The sequence below is a fragment of the Halichoerus grypus genome, chromosome 4 (assembly GCF_964656455.1).
Source record: "Halichoerus grypus chromosome 4, mHalGry1.hap1.1, whole genome shotgun sequence".
Classification (NCBI taxonomy): Eukaryota; Metazoa; Chordata; class Mammalia; order Carnivora; family Phocidae; genus Halichoerus; species Halichoerus grypus.
Window position 1 is genome coordinate 156,399,610 of NC_135715.1, and position 13,260 is coordinate 156,412,869.

Genomic DNA, 13,260 nt, shown 5'->3' on the forward strand with positions numbered 1-13,260 from the left:
AGAAGAACAAACCGTTGTTTGTATTATATGTCTTGTGCCCTAAATGTTTTTTAAATTTAAATTAAATAAAAAGTAAACAGGTCATTCATTCTTTACCTGCTTCCACTTGATTAGGAAAAATAACTAAAAGGGAGGGGAAGAATACTTTGAAGAATAAGAAATGTTAGCCATCTGTATGAATAAGTCACACTTGAGGATTTTAATTTAAGAATGAGAAAATTCCTACAAGAAATAATATGCTCATCACTTGGTTTAGATACTTATGCTTGATTTGTCTTTTTCTTACACATGACATCCAATCCATCGGTAAATCCTATCATCCTCTACTTTCTAAATATATCCCAAATCAACACTTCTCACCATTTCCACCACTGTCTTCCTAATCTAAGCACCATCATCTCTTGCCTTAACTATTCTAATGGTTTCCTCACTGGTCTACCTGCTTCCACACTGTGTTAGGTTTTGCTCTGTAAACCCTTCCACAGAATTTGTGAATTGATTGCATTAATTGGCATTAAAAGCTGAAGTGTATGGGTTAGCAAACAAAATACCTACTTGCCATTCCATTTTTTTAACATACACAATTCACATACTATACAACTTATTATGTAAAAAGTACAATTCAATGATTTTTAGTATATTCACAAAATTCTACTAATCTAATCTAACTTTAGATATTTTTTAATTACCCCAAAAAGAAAACCCTGTACTGATTAGCAGTCATTTCTTATTCCTCTTCTCCTCCCAATCCTGGAAAGTACTAATTTACTTTCTGTCCCTATGAATTTGCCTATTCTGGACATTTCTATAAATGGGATCATATACATGGGTTTTTATGACTGGCTTCTTTCACTTTTATAATGTTTTCAAGGTTTATGCACATTGTACCATGTAATTCATGTTATCAGTTAATTAATTCCTTTTTATTATATAAGCTTCAGGTGTGCAGTTTTATAATTCAACACCTGTATACACTACAAAGTGATCATCACCACAAATCTATTTACCATCCATCACATACAACTGGCCCCCTTTGCTCACTCCCAACCCCCTTACCCTCTGGTAACCACCAGTCTGTTCTCTTTATCTGAGTTTATTTTTTATTTTTTTATTTTTTTAAAATTCCACATTTCAGTGATATCATATGGTATTCATCTTTTTCGGCCTGATTCATTTCACTTAGCATAATACTCTGAAGGTCCATCTATGTTATTGCAAATGGCAAGATTTCATTCCTGTTATTTGTCTGATAGTAGTAGATACTTGTCAGTAGTAGTCTGACAAGTATGAGGTGATATGTAGTTTTGATTTGCATTTCCCTAATAATTAGTGATATTGAGTATCTTTTCATGCCTGCTAGTGACCTGTATGTCTTCTTTGGAGTAATGTCTATTCAGATCCTACGTCTATTTTTCAATCGGGTTATTTTTTGTTGAGTTATATAAGTTCTTAACATATTTTGGATATTAACCTCCTATTGTATATATGGTTTACAAATATCTTCTCCTATTGAGTAAACTGCCTTTTCATTTTAATGGTTTCCTTTGCTGTGCAGAAGCTTTTTAGTTTGATGTAGTCCCATTTACTTATTTTTACTTTTGTTTCCCTTGCTTTGGAGCAAGATCCACGAAGATGTTGCTAAGACTGATATCAAGGAGCTTGCTGCCTACATTTTCTTCTAGCAATTATAAGGACTCAGGTCTTATATACAAGTCTTTAATCTATTTTGTGTTAATTTTTGTGTATGGTGGAAGACAGTGGCCTAGTTTCATTCGTTTGCTTGTGGCTGTCCAGTTTTCCCAACACCATTTATTGAAGAGACTGTCCTTTCTCCACTCTATGTTCTTGGCTCTTTTATCAGAGATAAACTGACCATATATGTGTGGGTTTACTTCTGGGCTCTCAATTCTCTTCCACTGATCTGTGTGTGGTTTTTTGTTTTTTGTTTGTTTGGTTTTTTTTTTTTTTTACTAATACTGTACTGTTTTGATTACTGCAGCTCTGTAGTACAGTTTGAAATCAGGGAGTGTGATACTTCCAGCTTTGTTCTTTCTCAAGATTGCTCCGGCTATTTGGGATCTTCTGTGGTTCCATACAAATTTTAGAATTATTTGTTCTAGTTCTATGAAGTATGCCATTGGAATTTTGATAGGTGTTACACAGAATCTGTAGTGGCTTTTGGCAGTATGAACATTTTAACAATATTAATGTTTCCAATCCATAAGCACAGAATATCTTTCCATTTATTTTATTTTTTTTTATTTCTTTCATCAGTGTCTTATAGTTTACAGTGTAGAGAGCTTTCACCTCCTTTGTTAAATTTATTCCTAGGTATTTATTTACTCTTTTCAATGCAATTGTAAATGGGTTTTCTTAATTTCTTGTTACTAGTATACAGAAACACCACAGATTTCTGTATATTGATTTTGTATCCTGCATTTTACTAAACTCATTTATTAATTCTAACAGCCTTTTGTGGAGTCTTAAGGGTTTTCTATATATGTCATCTGCAAATAGTGACTATTTTACTTCTTCCTTTCCAATTTGGGTGGCTTTTTAAAAATTTTTCTTGCCTTACTGCTGTGGCTAGGACTTCCAATACTATGTTGAATAAAAGTAGTGAGAGTGGGCATCCTTGTCTTGTTCCTGAAATTAGAGGAAAAGCTTTCAGCTTTTCACCATTGAGCATGATATTAGCTGTAGGACTGTCATATATGGCCTTTATTATGTTGAGGTACATTCCCTCTATACCCACTTTGTTGAATTTTTATCATAAATGAATACTGAATGTTGTTGAATGCTTTTGCTACATCTATTGAGATGATCATATGATTTTTATCTTTCATTGTATTAATGTAATTGTATCATGTTGATTCATTTGTGGATGCTGAACCTCCTTGCATCTCTGGAATAAATCCCACTTGATCGTATATTGTTGGATTTGGTTTGCTAATACTTTGCTAAGAATTTCTGCATCTATGTTCATCAAGGATATTGGCCTGTAATTTTCTTCTTTTATGGTTCATTCCTTCTTATTGCAGAATAATATTCCATTATATGGATATAGTTTATTTATCCATTCTTTAGTTAATGTTGGGTTGTTTCTACATTTTAGTTATTTTTAATAGTGTTGCTATGAACATTTGTAAACAAGTTTTTGTGTGAATGTACATTTTCATTTTTCTTGGGTAGATACCTATAGTGGAACTGCTAAGCATAAAACCCTATGTTTAACATTCTGAAGAACTGCCAAACTGTTTTTCCAAAGTGGCTCTACCATTTTATATTCCCACCAGCAATGGATGAGGGTTTCAATTTCTTAACATACTCAGTGACACTTGCTATTATCTTTTAGATTATAGCTACCCTGGTGGGTATGAAATGATATCTATCCTTATGGTTTTGATTTGCATTTCCCTGATGATTAATGTTATCTTTCCTTCTCCACTCTTGCCCTTTTACAGCATATTCTCTACACAGCAAAGCCAGAATAATCATTTTTTAAAAATAAATCACACCTACCATACTGTATAGAATTTAAAAATCTGACAATTCCAATGTTGTCAAGGATGTGGAGCAAAGGGAAGTATAACGTAGTATTTCTGGGAGTATAAGTTAGCACAACCAGTGCTAACTTAGTAAAGTTAGTGTATCCTTTCTAGTAAAAATAGAAGGATACATATAACCCGTGACATGGAATAATGTTATGGCATACATCTTACAGAAACATGGGCTTATGTGATCCAAAGTAAGAAAAATGTTCTTTACTTGTAATTGCCAGTAAATATAAATTACACAAGTGTCCAAAGACAGAATATTTAAACTATGGTATAGTCATATAATGGGATAACAAAGAATGTAAAAAATAAACGAACTTGGATGAATTTTTTTTAAAGATTTTATTTATTAGAGAGAGAAAGAGAGAAAGAACGAGGAGGGGGAGGGGCAGAGGGAGAAGCAGACTCCCTGCCAAGCAGGAAGCCCTATGTGGGACTCAATCCCAGGACCCTGGGATCATGACCCGAGCCGAAGGCAGACACTTAACCAACTGAGCCACCCAGGCATCCCAAACTTGGATGAATTTTTAAAACGTTGAGTGGAAGAAGCCAGACACCAAAGAATACCTACTGAATGATTATGTTTATGTTACGAAGTTTAAAAATAACCCCCAAAAAGTGGATTGTATTAGAGATACACATTTAGATACTTAATAAAAGTCAAGGAAATTTACTACCTTTAAGTTAGGATTGTGGTTACATCTAGAAAGAGGGGAGAAAGTTTTATCAGGAAGGAGCATACAGGGCATTTCCACAGTACTGGCAATCTTCTACTTCTTGACTTAGATTTTGGCTATATGAGTATTCACTTTATAATAATTTTTAATTGAATATCTATATTCTACACATTTCTCTGTATATGTGTTATATTTCAAACAATTAACAACTGACAAAAAGATTGGATTATATCATTTCCTACCCAAAAAACTCTAACAGTTTCCCAACACACTTGGATCAAAATTCAGTCTTTTCCACAGCTTATATGATATAGCCTGAGGCTACTTTTCCATCCTTATTTCTTGTCACTTTCTCTAGGTTTTGTGGCCTTGAATGTACTAAGCATGTTCCTACCTTAGGGTCTTTCCTCAAATAGTCACATACCTCAGTCTCTTGCTATATTCAAGCCTCTGCGCAAATGTTACCTCCTCATCCTGGCCTTTCCTAGCCATTTCAACTAAACTAGCCACCTCCTGACCCTATTTCTCCTTTCTCCCTCACTCTGTTTTTCTAACTTTTAATATTACTGATATATTTATTTGATGGCTGTCTTTCCAACAAGAATATAAGTTTAACAAAGGGGAGGGATTTTATCTATCTTGGTCTGTTTTGGATCCCTAATACCTAAAACACAAATATTTACTAGATAAATACATAATATGTAAGTAATTACACTAAATGTTGAAAGAATTCTATTCTTTTTTTTTTTAAGATTTTATTTATTTGTCAGAGAGAGAGAGAGAGTGCATGCACAAGCAGGGGGAGCAGCAGGCAGAGGGAGAAGCAGGTCCCCACTGAGCAAGGAGCCCGATGCAGGACTCAATCCCAGGATCCTGGGACCATGACCTGAGCCCAAGGCAGATGCTTAACCGACTGAGCCACCCAGGCATCCCTGAAAGAATTCTATTCTTATTATATAAAAGAATATGCCAGTTAATAACCGAAAAGCACTTTTTAAATGAAATTACTTCCAGATTACTTGATTATTATGCCAGAAATAACTGCTATTATCTCCAGGCCAACATTCAATTTGGAATCTATACATAAAGGTTCCCTATCTTCACCTTTCTGTGTTCCCATCAGTATTTCTAGATCTAATTTAAATAGCTCCAAAAGAAAGAAACCAATCTTTTCTCTTGTTTGGCAAAACATATACCAATTTACTTCTCTAATCAGTATTCTGTTATGTTTTCTGTACCTTCCATTTCCAACATAAACCTTTCTTCTGCTGATTCCTGAATCCCTATATCATTTATCCTACCTACTCCATCCTGTTCTTTTTCTCCATCTTACTCTTTTCTAAGTAGTCTTCAACTATTCTTTGTACTCATTTTTTTCTCTCAGACAAAATGTCAAATATTTGTCTCCCAGTATGCCTAGCACAGTACTTAACACAGAGTATGTATCTGATAAATTCTTCGATTGAATTTTACAGCTTTCAAAATTTACTTCCAAGACTTACCTTGCTTATAACTTCCAGCATTACCAGGAAGAAAGAGAACTGGAATACCAGTCAAAGGGAGAATTTTGTGTTCTTCAGCATAGGATCCTTCTCCATAAAGATATAATTCATATGCAGGATAGCGTTTTGCCAGTTTCTTTGGAAGTTCTATTTTCTGCAGCAAAAAAAAAAAAAAAAAAGAGGCAATTTCACTTTAATCAGTTGTATTAATACAATTCAGTCTACTGCGCCCAATTCTGAATTACACACATTTGAAACAGTATAAAAGTATTACTGATGATAAAACTGCACTTAATGCCCAAAATAAGTTTTACTTTTAGTTTATTCATATGTAGAAGTCATTTTGAATCATGTGAGTTTTGAACCATGCAGTCTTCAGGAATGCATAAAATGGAACTACCTGAAATTCTAATGAATACAAATTACTCAAAATAGCCACTGACAAAAGAAAAACACTGGGGTATGTCAGCAAATTACTTGTTAATATAATTGGAAATGTACTTAATATAGTATCAGTATCAGTTATACTTAGAAATGATAAAGGCTTTCCATTATCAAATCAATTCTTTTTTGCTATTTTAAACTGGTTTGTAATGCCTCTCCTTGTACTTAGGCCCAACTATATAGTCCAGTTATATCATTCAAAGGAAAGTAAGCTTTCTGACCTCTCAATTTAATATGCTTTGACCCGCAATGTGCTTCACAAATTAATCTGAACCTTACTCTGCAATTCATATTATAACAAATGAGCCAGTAATTGATACATTTTTTCAAAAAAATACAAATTAGGTCTTAATGTCATCCCCAAAAGGTAGGCATGTATAAAAGTGATGGTAAAATATAAGCCCTTCTTCTGCTCCTTTTTTAAACTATAGAAACCATTAAAAATGAAGCCAGTTACATTGAACAGTAGATTTTATTTAAGTAGACATCAATAGATTTAATGATCTAGCAGTGCTGTACATGTGCTTGATAAAAATTTTAAGTACTGAATGAATTTTAAAGTCTGTAAATGGTAATAACACTGAAAAACCTCACTGTTCTAAAAAGCAGAATTCTGATCACTCATGCACATTCCTGAATATTCTTTTAAAAATATTACCATAAACAATCTGTGTTAATAACAACTGAAAACATCTTTAGAGACTGTGAGCTTACTGTTTAAGATAGTAGCAATTTTATCTCCTCAAATACTCAAAATGCAGAAATACCAATCCCATGATTTGCTATATATAAATATACGTATAGACATATATATATATATATACACACACATATCACATATATGGACTTCAACTCAAATTTGTCCCAATATTGACCATGCACAATATATAATCAAAAATGAAAATGATGCAATATTTTAAGTACATATTAAGCAAAAAGAAAACATGTGAGAACAAGTATACCATTACTCTTAACTCCTCCTAATTTAGTACACCTTTGGATATGACAGTACATGAGTATTAGATCATTCTTTTTAGTACATTAGCTAAGCAAAATTTTGAACTACTTGAAAATTAACTCAGAAGAATAGGAAACTAGGGGCACCTGGGTGTCTCAGTCGGTAAGCGTCTGCCTTCAGCTCAGGTCATGATCCCAGGGTCCTGGGATTGAGCCCCGCGTTGGGCTCCCTGCTCCACGGGAAGCCTGCTTCTCCCTCTCCCACTCCCCCTGCTTGTGTTCCCTCTCTCACTGTGTCTCTCTCTGTCAAATAAATAAAATCTTAAAAAAAAAAGAAGAAGAAGAATAGGAAACTATTAGCAAATGGCAAAATTGCATTCCAGAGTATAAGTTGGGAGTGGCAGGAAGAAACAAGAAGGGTTTTGACCAGATTGAAGATAGAAAAAGTATAGGCATATGAAAGGATGCTGATGAACAAAAAGAAGAGGGTCAAGGGATTTAAAAAGAAAACTTTTATAGCAACAAGACTCCCATATATTTTAAATTATTTTATCTAGATTATTTTAAATGAGCACCCCTCCCCCAAAATAGACCTTTAATCAAAATCAAATTACCTTTATACTTAAATACTATCTCCACAATCCTGCCCCTGCTGTTCATCCTCTCTTGACTCTACAGGTCCTTCTAATCTCTAACCTAGAACCCTTTCTTTCTTTCTTTTTTTTAAGATTTTATTTATTTGACAGAGACACAGTGAAGAGAGGGAACTCTTTCAAAAGACAAAAATTCTAACAAGTTCCCAAGTGCTAGAAAAATACTGATTCAAGAAACTAATGTCTTTATTTTATATGTACCTTTTACTTGTGAATTAAAACTGGAAAATTAAAATTTGAGCTCCATAATTAATAAAAAAGAAAAAGGAAATTTTGACCAAAATGAATAGTTTTAAAGATCTTACAAAGAATTCTCAGCCCTTTGCCCATCTCACACCTAATAACTCCAGCTTAATAAAAAGACCTAGGGAGAGGTGAATCTTTCAGACTAGTCTTTCTTCCTGTCATAACCTCCCTGCTCCAATCCATAGTGCATACTGGTGTCAAGAAATACCTTGTGGGGTACCTTCATGGCTCAGTCAATTAAGCATCTGACTCTGGTCAGGATTCTCAGGGTCGTGAGAGCGAGCCCTGAGTTGGCCTCCAGGCTGGGTGTGAAGCCTGCTTAAGATTCTCTCTCCCCCTTTCCCTCTTGCCCCTCCGCCCCACCCCACTCCACACCACCGCTCAAATAAAATTTTTAAAAAAATAAAATAAAACAAGAAATACCGTGTTAAAGCATACACCTCCTGTGTTTCCTGATTATATTAATAGATGATAAAGGCCTGAGAGAGACCCTCTAAAATCTGTCTCTAATTATTCTTACTGTTCTTATAACTTACACATGCCACGTTTTAAATTTTTTAATATGCTTCAAATTCAAGACGCAAAGGATATACAATGAAAAGGCTCTCTCCTACTCCTGGTCCTTCAGCCATCTAATTCCCTACCCAGAAGGCAACCAATGTTAGCAGTTTATATACTATCCATACTGCTTATACAATGTGTCCTGGTGCCTTCCCACCTTCACAAATGCTATTCTTTATTCCTGCAGTTTTCTTGTTTCTGCACTTCATGAACTATATATATGTGCCCTCTAATTAACCACAACTTCTCTGCAGCCTTTGACTACTGAAAATGAACTTGGATGCTCTCTTCTGTGAAGACCCTCATATGCACTCTTATAGTGAAATTATCATTTAGCACATTATATGTATTTTTTATTATTATGTTATGTTAATCACCATACATTACATCATTCGTTTTTGATGCAGTGTTCCATGATTCATTGTTTGCGTATAACACCCAGTGCTCCATGCAGTACGTGCCCTCTTTAATACCCATCACCAGGCTAACCCATCCCCTCACCCCCCACCCCTCTAGAACCCTCAGTTTCTTTCTCAGAGTCCATAGTCTCTCATGGTTCATCTCCCCGTCCGATTTCCCCCCTTCATTCTTCCCTTCCCGCCATCTTCTTCTTCTTCTTTTTTTTTTTTTTAACATATAATGTATTATTTGTTTCAGAGGTACAGGTCTGCGATTCAACAGTCTTACACAATTCACAGCGCTCACCATAGCACATACCCTCTCCAATGTCTATCACCCAGCACATTATATTTTAACTCTCCATGGCATTCCTGTCTCCCCCATTGTATTATAAAAGACATAAAAATTACAAAGACATAAAGGCACAAGGTCTGATTCATCTCTAATTCCCTCTCACCCATAACCAGTATCTAGAATATACCTGACAGAGTTATTCAATAAACTATTTGCTAAGCAAACATCACACTTAATAACAAAAGTATGATACATATTTTCCAATATCAACATTTTCTTTCAGACAACAACTGTTAGGTCACATATCTGAGCACAGCCAAATAAATTACTGAATGGGAGAAAACAACACAGATGTTTCTTCTCCAATTTTACAATCTGCCTAAAACTGTTTGCTACCAAACAAAAGCTTTGCCTTGCTATCATAATAAAGCAAGAGCTTTAAAAGATAATGTGTATTTTTCCTGGTAGGTTTGTGAGATGTTCAGTTAACTCTGAACAAGCAAATTTTGGAAAACCAAAGGTAGAAAATGAATACTCAATTTTTTTTGTATTTTTTAAATATTTTATTTATTTAATTGTTAGAGAGAGAGAGAGAACGAACGGTGGGGAGAAGGGGGGGAGAGAGAGAGAGAGAGAGGATCAAACTCCCTGCTGAGCAGGAAGCCCAACACAGGGGCTCTGATCCCAGGACCCTGGGATCACCACCTGAGGTGAAGGCAGACAGTTAACAAACTGAGCCACCCAGGCACCCCTACTCAAACAATTTTATTTTATTTTATTTATTTATTTTTAAGATTTTATTTATTTATTTGACAGAGAAAGACACAGCGAGAGAGGGAACACAAGCAGAGGGGGTGGAAGAGGGAGAAGCAGGCTTCCCGCGGAGCAGGGAGCCTGATGCAGGGCTCGATCCCAGGACCCTGGGACCACGACCTGAGCCGAAGGCAGACGCTTAACGACTGAGCCACCCAGGCGCCCCCCTACTCAAACAATTTTAAATTCAACACTTCATTTTTACATATAGGTTCAAATTCCTGTCTCACCTTTAATTTTTTAAAATGGAGAATAAAGTTGAGTGTGTTTCAACTACCTTTCATTTCCTCTAAAATTTGGCTAAAGAATATGCAAATTAGCAATAAAAAAAAGTGTCAAGAAGGAGAAAACCCAACGACTATGTCATCTCAAATGCTGGACATCAATCTGCAAACAATTAGAAAGCTTACTATAAAATATAACTAAAAATAAACAATACATATAAAATATATTTAGATATATATTCATTAAAAACCACTGGTTCTTAATAGAATTACTGTTATTCAGAAATCTCAAAATGACTCATTTCTATAGACAGGTTTGAACTGTATTTCTAAAATAACACGACCTGGTGTGCACAACAAAAGGTCTAAGAATCAAATATAAATACTGAAGTTAATTAACATAGCTTTTTACATCATAAAAAAATAAAAGTCTACTGAAAATGTGTATCAGAAACTCTGGCTGCTGTAATTATTACTGTACTGACAAATTATTAACAGTAATGGAAGTGTAAAACCTCAAAAAGGGAATCTAAATCAAAATAACTAAATACAGACTACTCGACAAAAAAAAAAAAAAAAGGCCAAATAGCTCTTTTGCACTAGCTAATTTTCTGTCTTTCCGGTTAACTTTATGAGGCAAGAAATGGATCTCTGAGTCCGTACGCTTTGTTCTCAACACTAAGCAATTTCCACTACTGCAGATATTAAAATAGCTTCAATAATTGTGGACAATCTCAAAATAAATGGGAATTAGTTCTGTATTGTTCCAGATAATTTTGTTTTAATCAAACTCTTCAACGCAATACAAAACTAAAGTGATCTACTTCAACCTGTTGAGAGTTTCCCAATTATTAAACCACAGAAAAATTAAAGATTATAAGGGCTCTATTTTCAGTTAAAAAAAAAAAAACTAAAAGCCCACGTACTTAACTATGCATAGTCTCTGATAAACATAAACCAGGATATGTGCTTAGAAACTGAGACAACAGTAACACGTTAAAATCTCCTTCAATAGTATTTGATACCAAGTTTTTCCACTCCCTTATAAGCATTTTTTGCTTATTGATGCAAAACCAAGATAAGGATCTCAAAACAAATGAAATCTAAACTAGAATTTTGCCCATGGGGAAAAGATGTTCTTCAGCAATCTAAACCTTAGGTAATTTTAGGATCTAAATAATAGCATTAACCAAGTAATATGCTCCTCCATAATGACCTGTACACAGAGGCAATCACGATCTGCATTCTTCACCTTAAAAAAAAATCTGCTATGGTTTTAAAAGTATACTTAAAATGCGTTTCATCAGTAATATATTATAGTACATATGCTTTTTATGGTAGGGAGTCACCATTATAACATGTATTCCATAATTGGGAGATGCGTTTAGAAATAAAAGAATCATTCAGGAGAAATTTCTTTGGACAGTTGTGTAATTTATCACCACAGCTGGTCATGAATGAAATGATAGATTCTACTATGTTGACCTGAGGAAGCAACTGTGATTGAAAATACTCAAAATGGAACTGAACAGGTGGGGGGCAGAGAGCGAGTACGCGCGCCAGGAAGGCCGGGTCTCTCTTAAATTGCAAACAGTGAGAAAACAAAAACACTATGAAATAGATTTTATATGCAACTGCTAAGAGACGACATGCATAAACACAGGCTTGTATGTACACGCATGGACCCATAACCTACAAAACCGGAGGCTCCGCCAACTTTACAGGAGGAAAACTCAATAGTTTTCCATTTAATTACTTAATCAGGTTTAACCTTTCACACAGGAGTAAAACCCTGGAGTCGCAAAGGCAGTCTTGGGATCTAGCCATTACACACTCTGCAGAAGCTCAGACCCTTTCTAGAAAGGCAAAAGCTGACGTGCAAATCACTGCGCGGGATGGTGAGAATTTAGGCGCGTGGAAAGCAAAGGGGGGTCCAGCGGCACCTGTTAAGACAAGAACGCAGGGAAAATGTGGTTTGGGTTTAGGGAGAGGGTCTGAAGTTGCGTCTCTAGGAATGGGGGGTGGGGGTGGGCCCGTGCAGTCAAAAGAATCTGTACCTGGGATTTGGGACCGGGAAGGGGGAGGAGGGACAAGGGAGCAACTACGAGGGGGGCCGGGAGGATGCTTTAGGTAACCAGACACCCCACTGTTGAGAGGACACAAAGGGGGGGGGGGGTCTGCAGTGTCTTCCGGAGCGAAAAAAACAGAGACGAGGTTGGCATAGGGGGCCAGAAAGGCGCGGGAGCCAAAGTGGGGAGAAACCTGCAGGAGGGGCCCGAGTCTCGGAGCGCCCAGGTGAGAGACAGCCGAACCTCACCTGATACTCCGGGTACTCAAACATATAGCTCATACTGCACTTGTTCTCCTCGAAGCCGAAGAAGACGTCCCACAGCCCCAGGGTCGCCATGAAAACCATAAGGGCATAAAACGCCAGGTTCCAGAGACTGACTGACTGAAGAAACATGGTGCCCCCGCCGGCGCGCGGCCCCAAGTCCTGACTGAATCAGCCGAAGAACGCCTAGCGGCCAGCGCCAGAACCAAGCCAGAGCAGCGCGCGCCTGCGTAGACGCCCAGCCTGCCCGCGTGCCCGCCGCGCAGTGCGCCTGCGCGCAGTCGGCCTGCTGCGCCTCCCGCTTGGCGTCTAGATGAGAGAAGAGGCGGCGTTTGCAGTGGAAGCGCGAATCTGAGGGAAAAGAGAAAGGGAGAAAGCGGGGTGGGCTGCGAGAGAGATCGAGGGGGGAAAAGGAAGGGGGCGAGGAGAAGGAAAAGAAGGAAGGAGGTAGGGAAACGCTATGAAAGGCAGGCGGAGGGAAAGAAGAGGAGGGCGCGGGTGCCTTGGGGGCGAGGGGAGGGAAGGGGTGGGGGAGGGTGGGTAGGGGGTGGGTTAACCTGGAGAGGGAGAGGCGATTACTGGTGGGGAGCTGACCCAGCGC

The 13,260-nt window shown here is 36.9% G+C and overlaps 1 protein-coding gene across 2 annotated transcripts in view; it reads right to left on the bottom strand.

The window, feature by feature from the left end:
• The window catches only part of PGAP1 (post-GPI attachment to proteins inositol deacylase 1), a 72,996-nt gene extending 60,131 nt beyond the window's left edge, over positions 1–12,865 (bottom strand). For both annotated transcript variants that reach the window (XM_078071138.1, XM_078071137.1), the window contains exons 1-2: positions 12,645–12,865; positions 5,737–5,890 (exon numbers count right to left, since the gene is read on the bottom strand). In XM_078071138.1, coding sequence (XP_077927264.1) covers positions 5,737–5,890; positions 12,645–12,791 — 301 coding nt within the window. In that variant the 5' untranslated portion in view covers positions 12,792–12,865. The remainder of the gene's footprint in view (positions 1–5,736; positions 5,891–12,644) is intronic.
• Positions 12,866–13,260: the final 395 nt, after the last annotated feature.